This window comes from Prinia subflava, chromosome 1 (assembly GCF_021018805.1).
Source record: "Prinia subflava isolate CZ2003 ecotype Zambia chromosome 1, Cam_Psub_1.2, whole genome shotgun sequence".
Classification (NCBI taxonomy): domain Eukaryota; kingdom Metazoa; phylum Chordata; class Aves; order Passeriformes; family Cisticolidae; genus Prinia; species Prinia subflava.
The window spans coordinates 140,803,245-140,815,547 of record NC_086247.1 but is presented as its reverse complement, the minus strand read 5'-3'; the positions used below and the strand labels follow the sequence as shown (position 1 = coordinate 140,815,547).

Here is a 12,303-nt window from a genome sequence, read left to right as displayed (position 1 = left end):
GTTAAAAATAAACAAAAACCTTCTGAAATATGTGGGAAATAACACAAATGCCTGGGAGGAGAGGAAATAACGGCAGATTTTCTGACAACAGTATTTGTATGTCTATATAGTTGGGAGTTAACTTCTGTTTCATCAGCTAAGACACCAAATATCATTCGAATTGTGATGGGATAGATGAATGGTGTCCACCTATATCAGTAAAAAAAGTAGATTTAAATAAGATGCTTATCAGTGTCTAGAGTGTTTATATGGGGTAAAGCATTGCAAATCCTGGACAGTGCTGCTAAATGGGCTCATGCTCAGGTACCTGAGTATTTGAGGAGATAGGCTGGGTGTCTTAATGGGCACTTCCACTGGTTACAGAGAGGATAATTCTGGCACTCTGACATCAGACTGAATCAGTTCACTAAACTAGCAGAGAACTCTGCCAAATAAGTTCTTTGTCATTTATTTAGTGAGCTGAATGAGCTCACTTAGGATAATCAAGCAGGTGCTAGCACAGTGGAAGCTGTGGGAAGTAGCAGAAGGCATACATCCAGTTTTTAAATTGGCTATCCACCACTTGTCTCTGAAATAACGTTGGAAAACCTTTGCAAAATGCTTACAGCAGAGGAAAGCTTTCTCAGTTCTGATTTGTCTACCAGCTTTCCTATTTTGATTTTTTTTACCCTTTTTTGCATTTTTGCATGGTTTTTTTTTTTTGATGCTTGAGCCACATTTTAAAATTACAAACTCTAGAGAGAATTAAAGCTGAATTCCTAGGATATCATCCCCCCTCACAAATCATAATAATTAGTTTAAACTGTTGAACTTACTTCTCTGAAGTATGAATCTATTTTGAGAAGTTCAGTAGCTTTTTAGATAATGATTTGCTTAAGTTTCAAAATATTTGGGCCTAGATTTGAAAAACTTTATTGTATTTTACATTTATATATATCTGTGCTTTGTTAAACTTGTTTTTATTCTGTGATTCTTGGTAAGTATAAGGACTTGTCTACCCAGTAAGGCATAATGGTTTTAAGGGTTATAGGTGCTCAATTCTTGTGGTGTGCAGTGTATGTGGCTGTGTGAATATAAAACTGATCGGTGTCAGTGAGAGAATTATCTGTTGAGTTATCCCACCAGTTTGCTGTGAAGATATGAACCAGGCTTATTCAAACAGGTACTTCTGAAAAGATCTATAGAAAATGATACAGTAGAGAGATTGCTACTTTTAGATACAAAATAAAGCAAGTCCAGGTGTTCTACCTGGCTTGCCAAAACTTGGTACTATTAAGATGTGTTGGCTTTTTGGTCATTGCCACAATTCTGAATATGCAAATGCTATTCCAAAATTATAATCCCGTGATAACTTTCTAAGTATGTGTGCTATTTTCATACTAATTCTGATGTGTGGGGTGTGTGTGCCTTCACAGAGAGTTCTGGAAGCTGAGGAACAAGTACTGGTTATGTATCACAGATACTGGGAAGAGTATAGCAAAGGGGCAGACTATATGGACTGTTTGTACAGGTAAGCTTTGCAAAAGGGTTGTTAAACCTTTGAAATTATTGAAATAATCTGCAGGGGAAGTTGAAGAGTGCTGATTAAAGAGTGCAATAGATGAATATGCCTCAGGTCAGTTTTGAAGAGAATATAGTTACAGTAGCAGAACGTGAGAGAAAAGGAATAATGCCTCAACAGGTAAGTATCCAAGATGGTTCCTAAAGTTCTTTCTTTACTAATGTATTCTACTTGATGTTGCAGTGCCAAATGTGTTGTTGCTGACCAACCCTGCAGTGTATAAGCTCAAATCCTAGGAGTTCTTCTACAAGGATGTCACTGAATTGCAGAATGCAGTTGAACCAGCATGGTTTGAGTCAAAGCTTTAAGATATTCTGCTTTTTATAAATCAGTTGGAGTTCTTTTCTTATTGCATACCTGCTCTGAAAAAAGAACCATAATTTAGGTGATTCTTTTGTATCCCAGATTCTAATTTGTGTAATTCTTCCGGCAACAAAAACTGATTAATGTCTACAGGTGGTAATCTGAAAGTTATTTTAAAGTAGATTCCCTTGAAATTTAATTAGACTTGCATCTCTGCTTCTAACCTGGTAGGCAATATTTGAAACACTACTCAAGCGTGAGACACTTATGAGCAAAATTCATAAAATGTAAGATCAATCATGTAATTGGCAAATGAGCTAAAGGTTTTCTTTCTTCAGTGTTGATTTGGGTGGGTTTTTTTTGTTTTTTGGGGGTTTTTTTTACCTGTCCTTGGTCCATTTTGCTAGGAAAACAAATCTGGATTCAGTTTGAAAAGTAAAATCCTACATGTGCTTGACTAAACCAAGATGATAAAACTGATGGAATAAGGAATGAACACTGCAAGAAACTTCTTCAGTTGTTGTTTTTGTTAGTTCTGATGGTAAAAATAATAGATAAAAGCAATGCTGGACATCAGATGTTACCAGTGTCTTGGTGCTGTAACTGGTTTCATAGGTGCTTTTAAAATGTCTGGTCTGCATACTTTAATTTCAGGTGGTTGGGAGGGTTTTATTATCCAGCAAATTGAAATTAAGTAATTTAAAGGAAAAGCGAAAAAAGAAAGGATTACAATTGTTCATAATAGAATCCTGAAAACTAAACAAACATGGTACAGCTTTTGCTTTGTTCCATTTTGTCTTTAAAATATTTGTAACAATACCGGCATATCAAGGTATAGCAATTTTAGTTTTACATGCTGCTCTTAGTTTGCTTTCTGTATGTACTGGTGGAAGAGAGAAGGGCTAAGTGAGGGGAGTGTAGGGCTTTCCTTTTTAGCAAGTTTAACGAGAAAAAGCAGATTGGCCACTGTTGGCTTTGTTCACATGGGAAAATGCCACCAAGGAGCCTGCTGAAGGCTGGTGTTCCTGACATGCTCTCGGGTTTTCTGTGACATGGAGGGCCTGTAGCCTTCTGGAGAGACCTGCATTTACAGTTTGTGGTTGGTGTTGATGGTAGCACAGGGTTACAGTACTCTGTAAGAGTCTGAAAGTGGCTCGGTCTGCTGTACTCCAGTTTATCATCACTGCACTATGACAAGTCTTCCTTCTTTGGACTCTTTGGTGCCCTAAATTCTTTCAAGTTCACAGGATTTCACAGTGTGTTCCTCCTTTTCTCCTTTGCGTGCCTTTTGCCTTCATGCCGAGAGTGTTCAGATGTCTCTGGTCTGGTGCAGCCTCTGAAGCCTGAATCTCTTAAAGTGCTTCAGTAATCTGGCTCTTTGCAGTGTCTGAAACTGAGCATCTCGAAACTTCTAGTTAGATCAGAAATTTAAAAAACCTTCTCAGCTACCTCACTTAAGCATTTCTAATATAAGAAATATTATAAGTGTAGTTGTAAAATGTATTAGAATCTTTTTTCCCAGTTACATGGGAAAGAAAGTAATGGTTCAGTTTAAAAATGTTACAATATTTGTTTTATGGTAATACTGAGAGACAAGAGGGATTTTTAGCAGGTCTTGCACAGAATCCATTTTGTGTTCTTTATAAAAACTATCCATACAGTAGTAAATACTAAATTTAAAAATAGCATTTATTGCATTCCTTTTAATAACTGCTACTTAAAATGATTTCTGGAGATTCTTCTCTTTAAAATTTGTAATCTGGATGTTAGCTAGTTACCATGACCTGAGTAAGGGATCATAACTGACAAAAGTTCGCCCCATTGAAATTAGCAGTAATTCCATGTTTCAGTCTGAGAGAAACACAACAGAATAAATAGTACAGGTAGAAGAAAATACTTCTAGCTTAAAAGTATCTGATAGTAGGAGTGTTTCTCTATCATTAGAATAAACTACTATCACTCTAATCTGTGTGTTTAGGAGTTATTTTGCACATATATGTATGAATAACTCAGCAGGGCTTGTTTAAAGTTAGATTATTACTCAAGTATATTGATCACCAAGAAAATGCTGACAGTGATATTTCAGGTTCTTGTTTGATCTCTGTTACCAACACTACTGTTTCAATGTGACGTAAAATCTTTCAGTGTTATTTGTATTGTAATGTTTTTCTACAAATAACAATGGCATTGGTTAAAGGAGGTTATATTTTGGGATGTGGAAGACATTCCGCAATTCTAAATGTAATTTAAAAAGCCTTTTCTATTTGCCTGATTTGATTAGAATATCTTTATTTCTGTAGGTACCTCAACACACAGTTTATTAAGAAGAACAAATTGACTGAAGCTGATCTTCAGTATGGTTATGGGGGGGTGGATATGAATGAACCCTTGATGGAAATTGGTGAGGTAGGTATCTCTGAAAGTGGGATTGGATATAAATGGTATTCAGAATGCTATGAGTTCAGCTTTGTCCTTTGAAATTTTTGCTTTTTTATGTCACAGAAATATTGTAGACGTAAGCCCTGTTCCCTTTGTAAAATGAGATCACAGTTTTGGTGTAGAAAAATAAGAGTGACCTGTCAGAGAAAAAAAAACCAAATACAAAAACTGTTGGAAAATTTGGGTTTTAAATGTGATACTGGAACCACTTTGCAAACAAGCTTTAGATTCTTAAATGATATTGCTATCTAGAAAACATGCTGAAGAAGCAGTATACTTTTGTTTTTGGAAGCCCTTGAAACATTAGTTTTTAGGCTTCTATTTATTGATGTGACAAAGTATAAAAGCTTTTCTTGAGAATCTCAAGGCAGTAATTTTAATATCTGTTCATGATTGGTGTAGGATTAGGTTTATGGCAATCACTCCTTTGTCCTAAAAATAATGGAGACTTGAGTCCTACATTCATGTATGAAATTGCAGCACTATTTTGGTGAATTCATTGCTCCATTTCTTAACCTACATGGATCTTGACAAGTTTATCAAGTCTTTGTTTTGAAAGCATTTTCTCTTTCATTATGGTTCCTGTAGGGTTCTATCTTTTATTCTTTGGACTGTACAAGGGCTCTGGCAGAAGTCAAATTATTTGTTGTTCATCACTTCAGAATGGAAGGAATTACTGTTTATGCCATTTTAGATGATTGAAATGATCTGGCCTTTATCTACCCAAGGTCAAACATGTTTATTTTATGTATAGTTCTCTTCATTCTCAGCATGAAGTTACATAAATAATGCCCAGTATTTTTAGAAGCAGAACTGCACTCTCTGTTCTGAAGTTTCTGTCTCAACATCACTCTTGTGTGGTAACAAAACTTTGTGAGCTTTTCAGTAATCTTAAACAAGTCCATTCTTGCTCAGTTCTTCTGAGGTGTGTAACAGGAGGTCTGTACATGAGAGCAGAGGTGCGTGTGTGAGGTGTGCGGGCACAGCTTCAAACAGTTCCTCATCCCCACACTGTACATTCAATAATTGCACTAGGAAACATACAGGATGAGATAAGTTAATGAAAATAGTCTGCCAGTGCTTGCAAGAGATTACTTTTTTCTCCTCTGTATGTTACAAGTGCATGGTGAAGGAGACAGCTTTTCTGAGTTGAGCTCCTATCATTGATTCCAAACTCTTGAGTTTTCAATGACTCTGGGAGCCCTGAACTAGAGGACAGTTAAGATGTGCCTTCTGGGTTTGTTTTTTTTTTCCCCAGAAATAGATTCTGGAAAATTGAGAAAGCTGCCACGTTCAGTATTGCCAGTCTAGTTGGGGAAGTAAGATCAGTGCCTATCCTCAAGGGGGAGAAACTGTCTTGAACTGATACATCAGGTTGCTGGATTGATCTGTCTGTAGTTTATTGGACAAGAAAATTCCAGTAGGCAGCTTGACTTTGCTTCCCACTGGCAGCTTATATGTGAGAAGGACCACGCTAGGGAATGGGTTGCAGAATAGATCTACCTGAGGTTGTTTCTCTTCACCTCATAGTCATAAAATGTATCAGTTCTTTTCCTTTTCTTCTCCTCTCCCTTTCTTTACTCTCTCCAGAGCTGGCTTCTTTTAGCTGGCTTCTTTGATTCTGTACTGGATGAGTTCCCACTGTCTTACAGAAACTTAACTGTTCTCCAACTACCTTCCACAAGGCAAGACAGTGAAAATCACCCCTTGGACAACTTTGGTTTCAAAACATGATCTGTCTTTGGTTTTATAAGCAAATTTTTACCTCTCCTTTAGCCTGTTTATGATGCAGTTGTGTCAGGTTTACTTTCTTAAGCCTGTGTTGCAGCATGGGTGCTGAGTGTGCTGTGACAGCTGGAGCCAGGTTCATTTGTCTGCTCTTTAAAAAGATTTATTTCACAGAGTGGGTCAGATTGGCAGTTGATAGCTATGTTCCTGCTTTCAGTTGAGACATACCTGATTGATAGTTTAATTTTTAAATCTAATGACCTGTTAGTTGTGTCAAAGCTTTCTTAGAAGCACTATTCCCTCTGTCCTTACTGAACTTTGCAGTTTCATTTTTTTCCGAGTCTGCTACATCCTGGCATGTGTTTTTGGAGGTGTCCTATTTGCAGTTATTCTCTGTATATAAGGGATCACATTATCCCATTTGGGCTTTAAATCTGACTTTGATTAAACTGTAAAAGCTCATTTGAACTATTGTAATTGTGGTTTTAAAAATGGTATCTCTTGGGAGCAACTGCCTCACCCATAAGAACTTGAAGTATTTGAGTCCACTTGACTGATTCCTGCAATGATAAATTAGAAATAGGGTAGCCCATCCCTAAGTGAATTGAGTTCCATTTGAAGCCAGATGTTAGCTTGCCACTGACTTTGCTGTGCTTAAGATGTAAGCATCTTGGTTTGGAGATGTTCTTTGTGTGTTGGATGAAAGGATTCTGCATCTTTGGCTGTGATCTCTGACCAATTGGCCAAGAGAAGTTCCCTTTTGTCAGCTGAGGGTTATTCTACAATTGTTGTTAGCAATACTGGTGTTTGTACACATTCAGACACTTTGAGTAGAAGGTATTTTACTTACCTATTACTGTGCAGATGTTTTGTTTATGTGCAGTCTACCCTTGTAACCAACTTGCTTAGGGTCCTTATATGCATTTGAGAATACTTGATGGAGTGGAACCAAGGAATGAATCAGTTCTATGAGATGTGGGCTGGGAAGCCAGCATTCACATACTGCCTGACTAAAGAAAGAAGAGGTTATGAAACTGAATTTTTAAAATCCTGAATGGGGAATTGTGTCATCTTTGATACTGTTCTGGGTTTGGTATGGTGGTTTTTAGGGGTATTTTAAAATGTGCTTTTTGTTGATGTAAACTTGTGTTGTGTCCTGACAGCTAGCTCTTGATATGTGGAGAAAATTAATGATTGAGCCACTGCAGGCCATCCTTATTCGGATGCTCCTCCGAGAAATAAAAAAGTGAGTGCTTGATTGTTTCTTGCTTTAACATAATGTGGGGGTATTGCACTTGTTTTTCTTAATTTGAAAATCTGTGGACTTTGACAGAATTCTTTTATGGTTTTTTTTAAGGTAACTTCTAATCTGATGGTGATGGTCTATCAGCTTTTCTCACTGTAGCTATGTATTTGTGGCTTTAATGTGTAGAAAAAGGCAGTGAATTCCCTGTAACCACACAGCAGTGATCTTTCTGTTTCAGGAACCCTTCTTATCAATGATATAGGAGAGGAGTTAGATAAATTACCTGGTCCCACAGGCCTTTTGTCTTTTTCTCCGCCTGATACTGACTGCCTTTTAGCTTCTGTGCTGTCAGTAAAATTAAGGACTGGGCAAAGATTTGCCAAAGCCAGAGAAGCTGTATTGCTTTGCATGGAACCCAGAACAATTCTTACTTATCTGTCAGGAAGACAAAGCTTCTAGGTTTCTGTTTTTCAGATCTGTACCTAAACTTAACATTTTTGGTGTTTGACTTGAATGAAATGAAAATAATTATTTTTTGCAGTATGAGGGAAAGTTATTTTATTTCTGAATATAGTTTGTTGTTTTGTTTGGGTTTTTTTTATTTCTAAACAAAGCCAAAGAGCTTGGGACTTTTAAAGCTTTGATTTAAAATTTTTATTTAACTTCTAAAGGATCTTCGAATTTATGAGTAAACAGAAATTTTGAGATCTACAACAGATCTTGTGTGTAGTTATAAACTTCATCAGTTTCTGTGCTCCTACCACTCTGGAGTTGCCTAATGACTGGGGGGGTTTTTTAAGTGGTTATTCAGGTGACCAGATTCAGGGAGGTAAACTGAGGGAGAGAGGTAATTTGGCAGACTGAAGTTCCTTGAACATGCACTTGGTCAGAAAAAAAATTGTAAGGCATTGAAAATGTAATTTTAATAGTTTATTTGTATTTTTCATTCCTGATTTTTTTTTTTTATTTTATATCTCTTTTGGATGGCATTTCTGAAGCCAAAAAGTATTTATTTGCTTCCAGTTGTTGAATCATTGTTCCTTTGCAACCAGGACTAATAGTGCTTTATCCATTTTTACTCTGACTGTTTATTTTTACTAAATGGAGATTCCCTAATTCATGGTGAAAACATTCTCCGTTGTTACCTCAAGCATAGTGATGCTGAAGACTTATCTTAGTTAATGTATATATGTCACTAGTGGGTGGGAGTGGAAATGTGTGTGAAAAAATTTTCCAAGAGACATCTGATGCCCCTTAAAGTACTGGTCTGTATTTAGCTTGAGGCTGATTGCAGACCTCCCCCTGGTGTTTAGATCAAGGCTGTCACTGGCTCTGCAAGGCATTAAATCTTGAGACTGTAACAAGTTGACACTATTTGTTACTAAACTATTTGGAAACTTTGAAATAAAACTTTGGTCATTGTCTCTAATGATTTGATTTGGATTTTTTTCCCATTCTTTATTAGGGAGTCTTTTGTGTGATCTCAGAGAAGTTAATTCAGTTCTGCTTCTCAAAATATACATCAAACAATTAAGTTTCTTCTAGCCATTTTGTGATCTGCATATCATTTAATGAATTACATAAGAGAGAACTACTTCTTGTAGCTGTTTTATTCCTGCTGTCATGAAATGCAGTGCTTCCTCTGGGGCTTCTGAGGATGGCCTTTGCATGTAGCAATAGGCTTGTTGCTGTTCTTTGCTATAATTTCAGTGGTCAGTACAGCTTTAAGAGGCAGTTTTAAAGATGCTGCTGCAAGTGACTTAAATGTCTTTAAGCACTGAGTTCAGTAATTCAGGGATTAAACAAGGTGGCTATCCATAAATTATATCTGTCAGACATGCAAGGGTATGCATGAGAATAATATAACCTAGAAATTTTAATAAAATTACTAATATATGTATTGGCTTAAAAACTCCTCTGTTCTCCATCTTCCTCATAGTACTTGTTTGTGCATGGCTTGATTTATTACAATGCTTTAAATAATTACATTAATGTGGATGGGATAGTTGAACTACTTCTAGGCAGGAAGTTTGCATAGCATACAACAGTATGTGGAGTTGATAACCAATGTTGTAGTCAATTGTTGCATATAAAAGTAGCTTTCTTACTGCACTGGAAAAGGCAGGGAAGCAGAGCCACAGATTATTCTTTCAAATGTTGCTTTATCAATGCATTTAATTGGATTTTTAAAAAGACTTCTGACTACAGCCTAGAGCACACCGACTTTTTAGAAGCTATATACATTATACATTAAAATTGGCAGCTTTTTTGTATATGAAAATAAAGAAGTAGAAGGAGCCATCTTGTGGCTCAGCTGAACAAGATGGCTAAACTGATCTAAGAGTTTACTGACACTGAAAAGTAGCAGATTGTGCTCTACCACCTTTCATGTGATGAATTTGGTGCTCACCTGGTCCCTTAGTGACCCAGCTCAACCGCTAATGTGACAGAAAACCATCTTGGCTAATGTTTCACCAGATGGGCACAGAAAGTGAATTCAGCAAAGCATTAGATGAGTGCCAAAGCAAAGGAAGAGAGATAGAGGTCTGCAACTGAGCAAAAGGGAGCAGGATTAGCCCCCTTGAACAGCAGAGAATTCTTAAGTCACTTAAACCTCTCCTGTCTGACTGCACTCATGATACAGAGTTCTGAGTATAACACTTTCTCCCCCCTAGCTCTAGCCCAAGCACTTCTCCTACAAGGCAAGCTGAGTATCAACTTCAGCATTTTTGTTTCAACACAGCAGGGAGCCAACAAGATCTTGAATTGTGAGAAAATTCATCTATGAAATTATTAAACAGAAATAATTTGGAAATTAGGTGCTATCTCAAATGACAGTGTGATTAGTACAGAGTAACTGAGAAAGGCTTCTCTGCTAATGATAACCAGCACTTTAAAAGTGTTTGGAACAGGCTCAGCTAGTTCACAATGAATTCTGTAGGTAATTGGCCTTCAGAGACCCTTGGTCTGACACAGTAAAGCACTTGTTTTGAGTGATGGAATCTTCTTTTAGTGAACCTGATAGTCGATTATTGTACATGAAATTTTAAAAATGTTCTTCTTTGGGGTTGTACTAATACACTGTACAATGCATGTTGAACATCCACTGTTATCTTGAGCCTGAAGACAGGAACGAGATGGAGTTAATACAAACCAGCACAACTTTCTCATGCATGTGTTTTGTAGCTTTCTCTGTTTCTTTTGGAAAAAAATAACTTGTCCCCACCTGAATTAGTGGAACTTATATTTCTAACACTTTATCTTCTTACCCAGATTCCTTTCCAAACATCATCATATCTTTATACCCAAGATACCTGTGACATCCCTGCTTCAACCTGTGTTGTAGCTTCTCTGTAGCTTTATGCATCTGTAATGCTTGCTGACTGCTGCCAAGAAAGAAAATAAACATTTCATAGACTTCTACCTTTCTGGAGTCACCAATTCCATTTTAATGTAGTAGTCGTTCTTACTACTACAACTTTTGTGAAAATCATCCTTAAAACTTCTGTCAAATTTTGTTGACATTTGCACTGCACGTTCCTGGGAGCAGAGGGCCATTAGTGTAAACAAAAACCTGAAGTGGCTGCCAGAGCAGGCAAGGGCTGTTCTCTGCTGGGTTTGTTTTCATTTATTACCTTTGTGCCACCTGACCTCTGCTTCCAAAGCTTGTTTCTTCCTTCCAGCTCTTCCATGGGGCATGTCTCCTGTACTTATACAGCTTTTTCCTAGTGTACTTTGAGTCCCCTGGCCCTGGCCATTGCTGCTCCCTCCCCTCCCACGGGTGTATGGGCTAACAGGTGGCCTGTGAAGCCTTGAGCTGTTCCTCCAGTCGTGCTGCTTGTGTTTGTGTGCCTGGTCCAGGGGCCTCTCCAGGTCCAGAGCCCTGCATGTGACAGCTGGGCTGGGCTGTCTCCTGCCACAGCCCTGCTTTGTAATGTGCTCAGCTTTCAGTTCTGTGGCTTCCTGTGCTCCATGGCTAGCAGGAATTCTTCCTGTTCCTGAGTGAGAAAAATCAGACCACCCCTGGTGAAACCCATCAGTTCAGTTCATTTATAATGGGTAACAAAACTGCAGTGACTGTTCATAATGTGTTAAGAGAGCTAATTTTTTACACCCATCATGAGCTTAAATTTTCTGATCTGAGAAAATAGTAGTGTTTGAAAGCAGTATCCAAAATTAACAGTGTTGTATATACATGAAGATGGTCTGGTGTGCATAATACAATGACTGCTGATGGGGCTGTCCTGGTAAACCTCCACAGCTCATGGATATCCTCTGGAGTTTTTCCTGATTACAAACCAAAATAAATTATATTAGCAAAATTACTTCTCTCTCATTTCACCCCAGCCTAGATGGGTATTTAGTAATGTTTGTCTTTGATGCTTAATCATTAAATATATTTTTGTCAACCATATTTTAGTCCTATTTAACAACTTAGGAGTTAGGGAATATTTTTTTTTACTTAGTTGTAAAGTACATATGGAAAGTGGTCTTTTTTAGAACTTTTCATGTCCTGAGAGGAAGTCTCTGCTGTGGGTCTGTTATGTCCAGTCTTTGCAAAGGGCTGAACACTAATGTTTTTAGCATGCAAAATGCTCATTTTAATTACTTCTATTTTCACCTGAATGGAACAAAAGACAAAATTTTCTTTACTTCAACTCCTTCATTTGAAGCTAAGAACTTGAATGGAAGATGTAGGGTTTTCCTTTTCTGATGTATGATTAAATATTGTGACAATGGGCCAGGTGTGTTATTTATTCCACTTGAAATGTAAATGTTGAATATTCATAAAAGAAAACAGCTTGCTTCTTGTTGTGATCCTGGTAAAAAGGATGGAGTTTTTGGAAGGGGCAAGAGTATGAAGGTAGTCTGTATAATAAAGCCCCAAATACTAGATGGAAATTACTGTAGCTTTTAAACTACTTGCTTAGAATATGTAATTTGGAATACTTATATCCTTAGCAAATACTTGGAAGTTTCATGACCTTTAAATGCTTTTGAACAGTTTATGAGTAACTATCTCAAC

The 12,303-nt window shown here is 37.3% G+C and overlaps 1 protein-coding gene across 3 annotated transcripts in view; it reads left to right on the top strand.

The window, feature by feature from the left end:
• The window catches only part of CUL2 (cullin 2), a 39,812-nt gene that overhangs the window by 8,773 nt on the left and 18,736 nt on the right, over positions 1-12,303 (top strand). For all 3 annotated transcript variants that reach the window (XM_063415184.1, XM_063415175.1, XM_063415166.1), the window contains exons 4-6: positions 1,416-1,510; positions 4,165-4,270; positions 7,195-7,277. In XM_063415184.1, the coding sequence (XP_063271254.1) occupies positions 1,416-1,510; positions 4,165-4,270; positions 7,195-7,277 (284 nt within the window). The remainder of the gene's footprint in view (positions 1-1,415; positions 1,511-4,164; positions 4,271-7,194; positions 7,278-12,303) is intronic.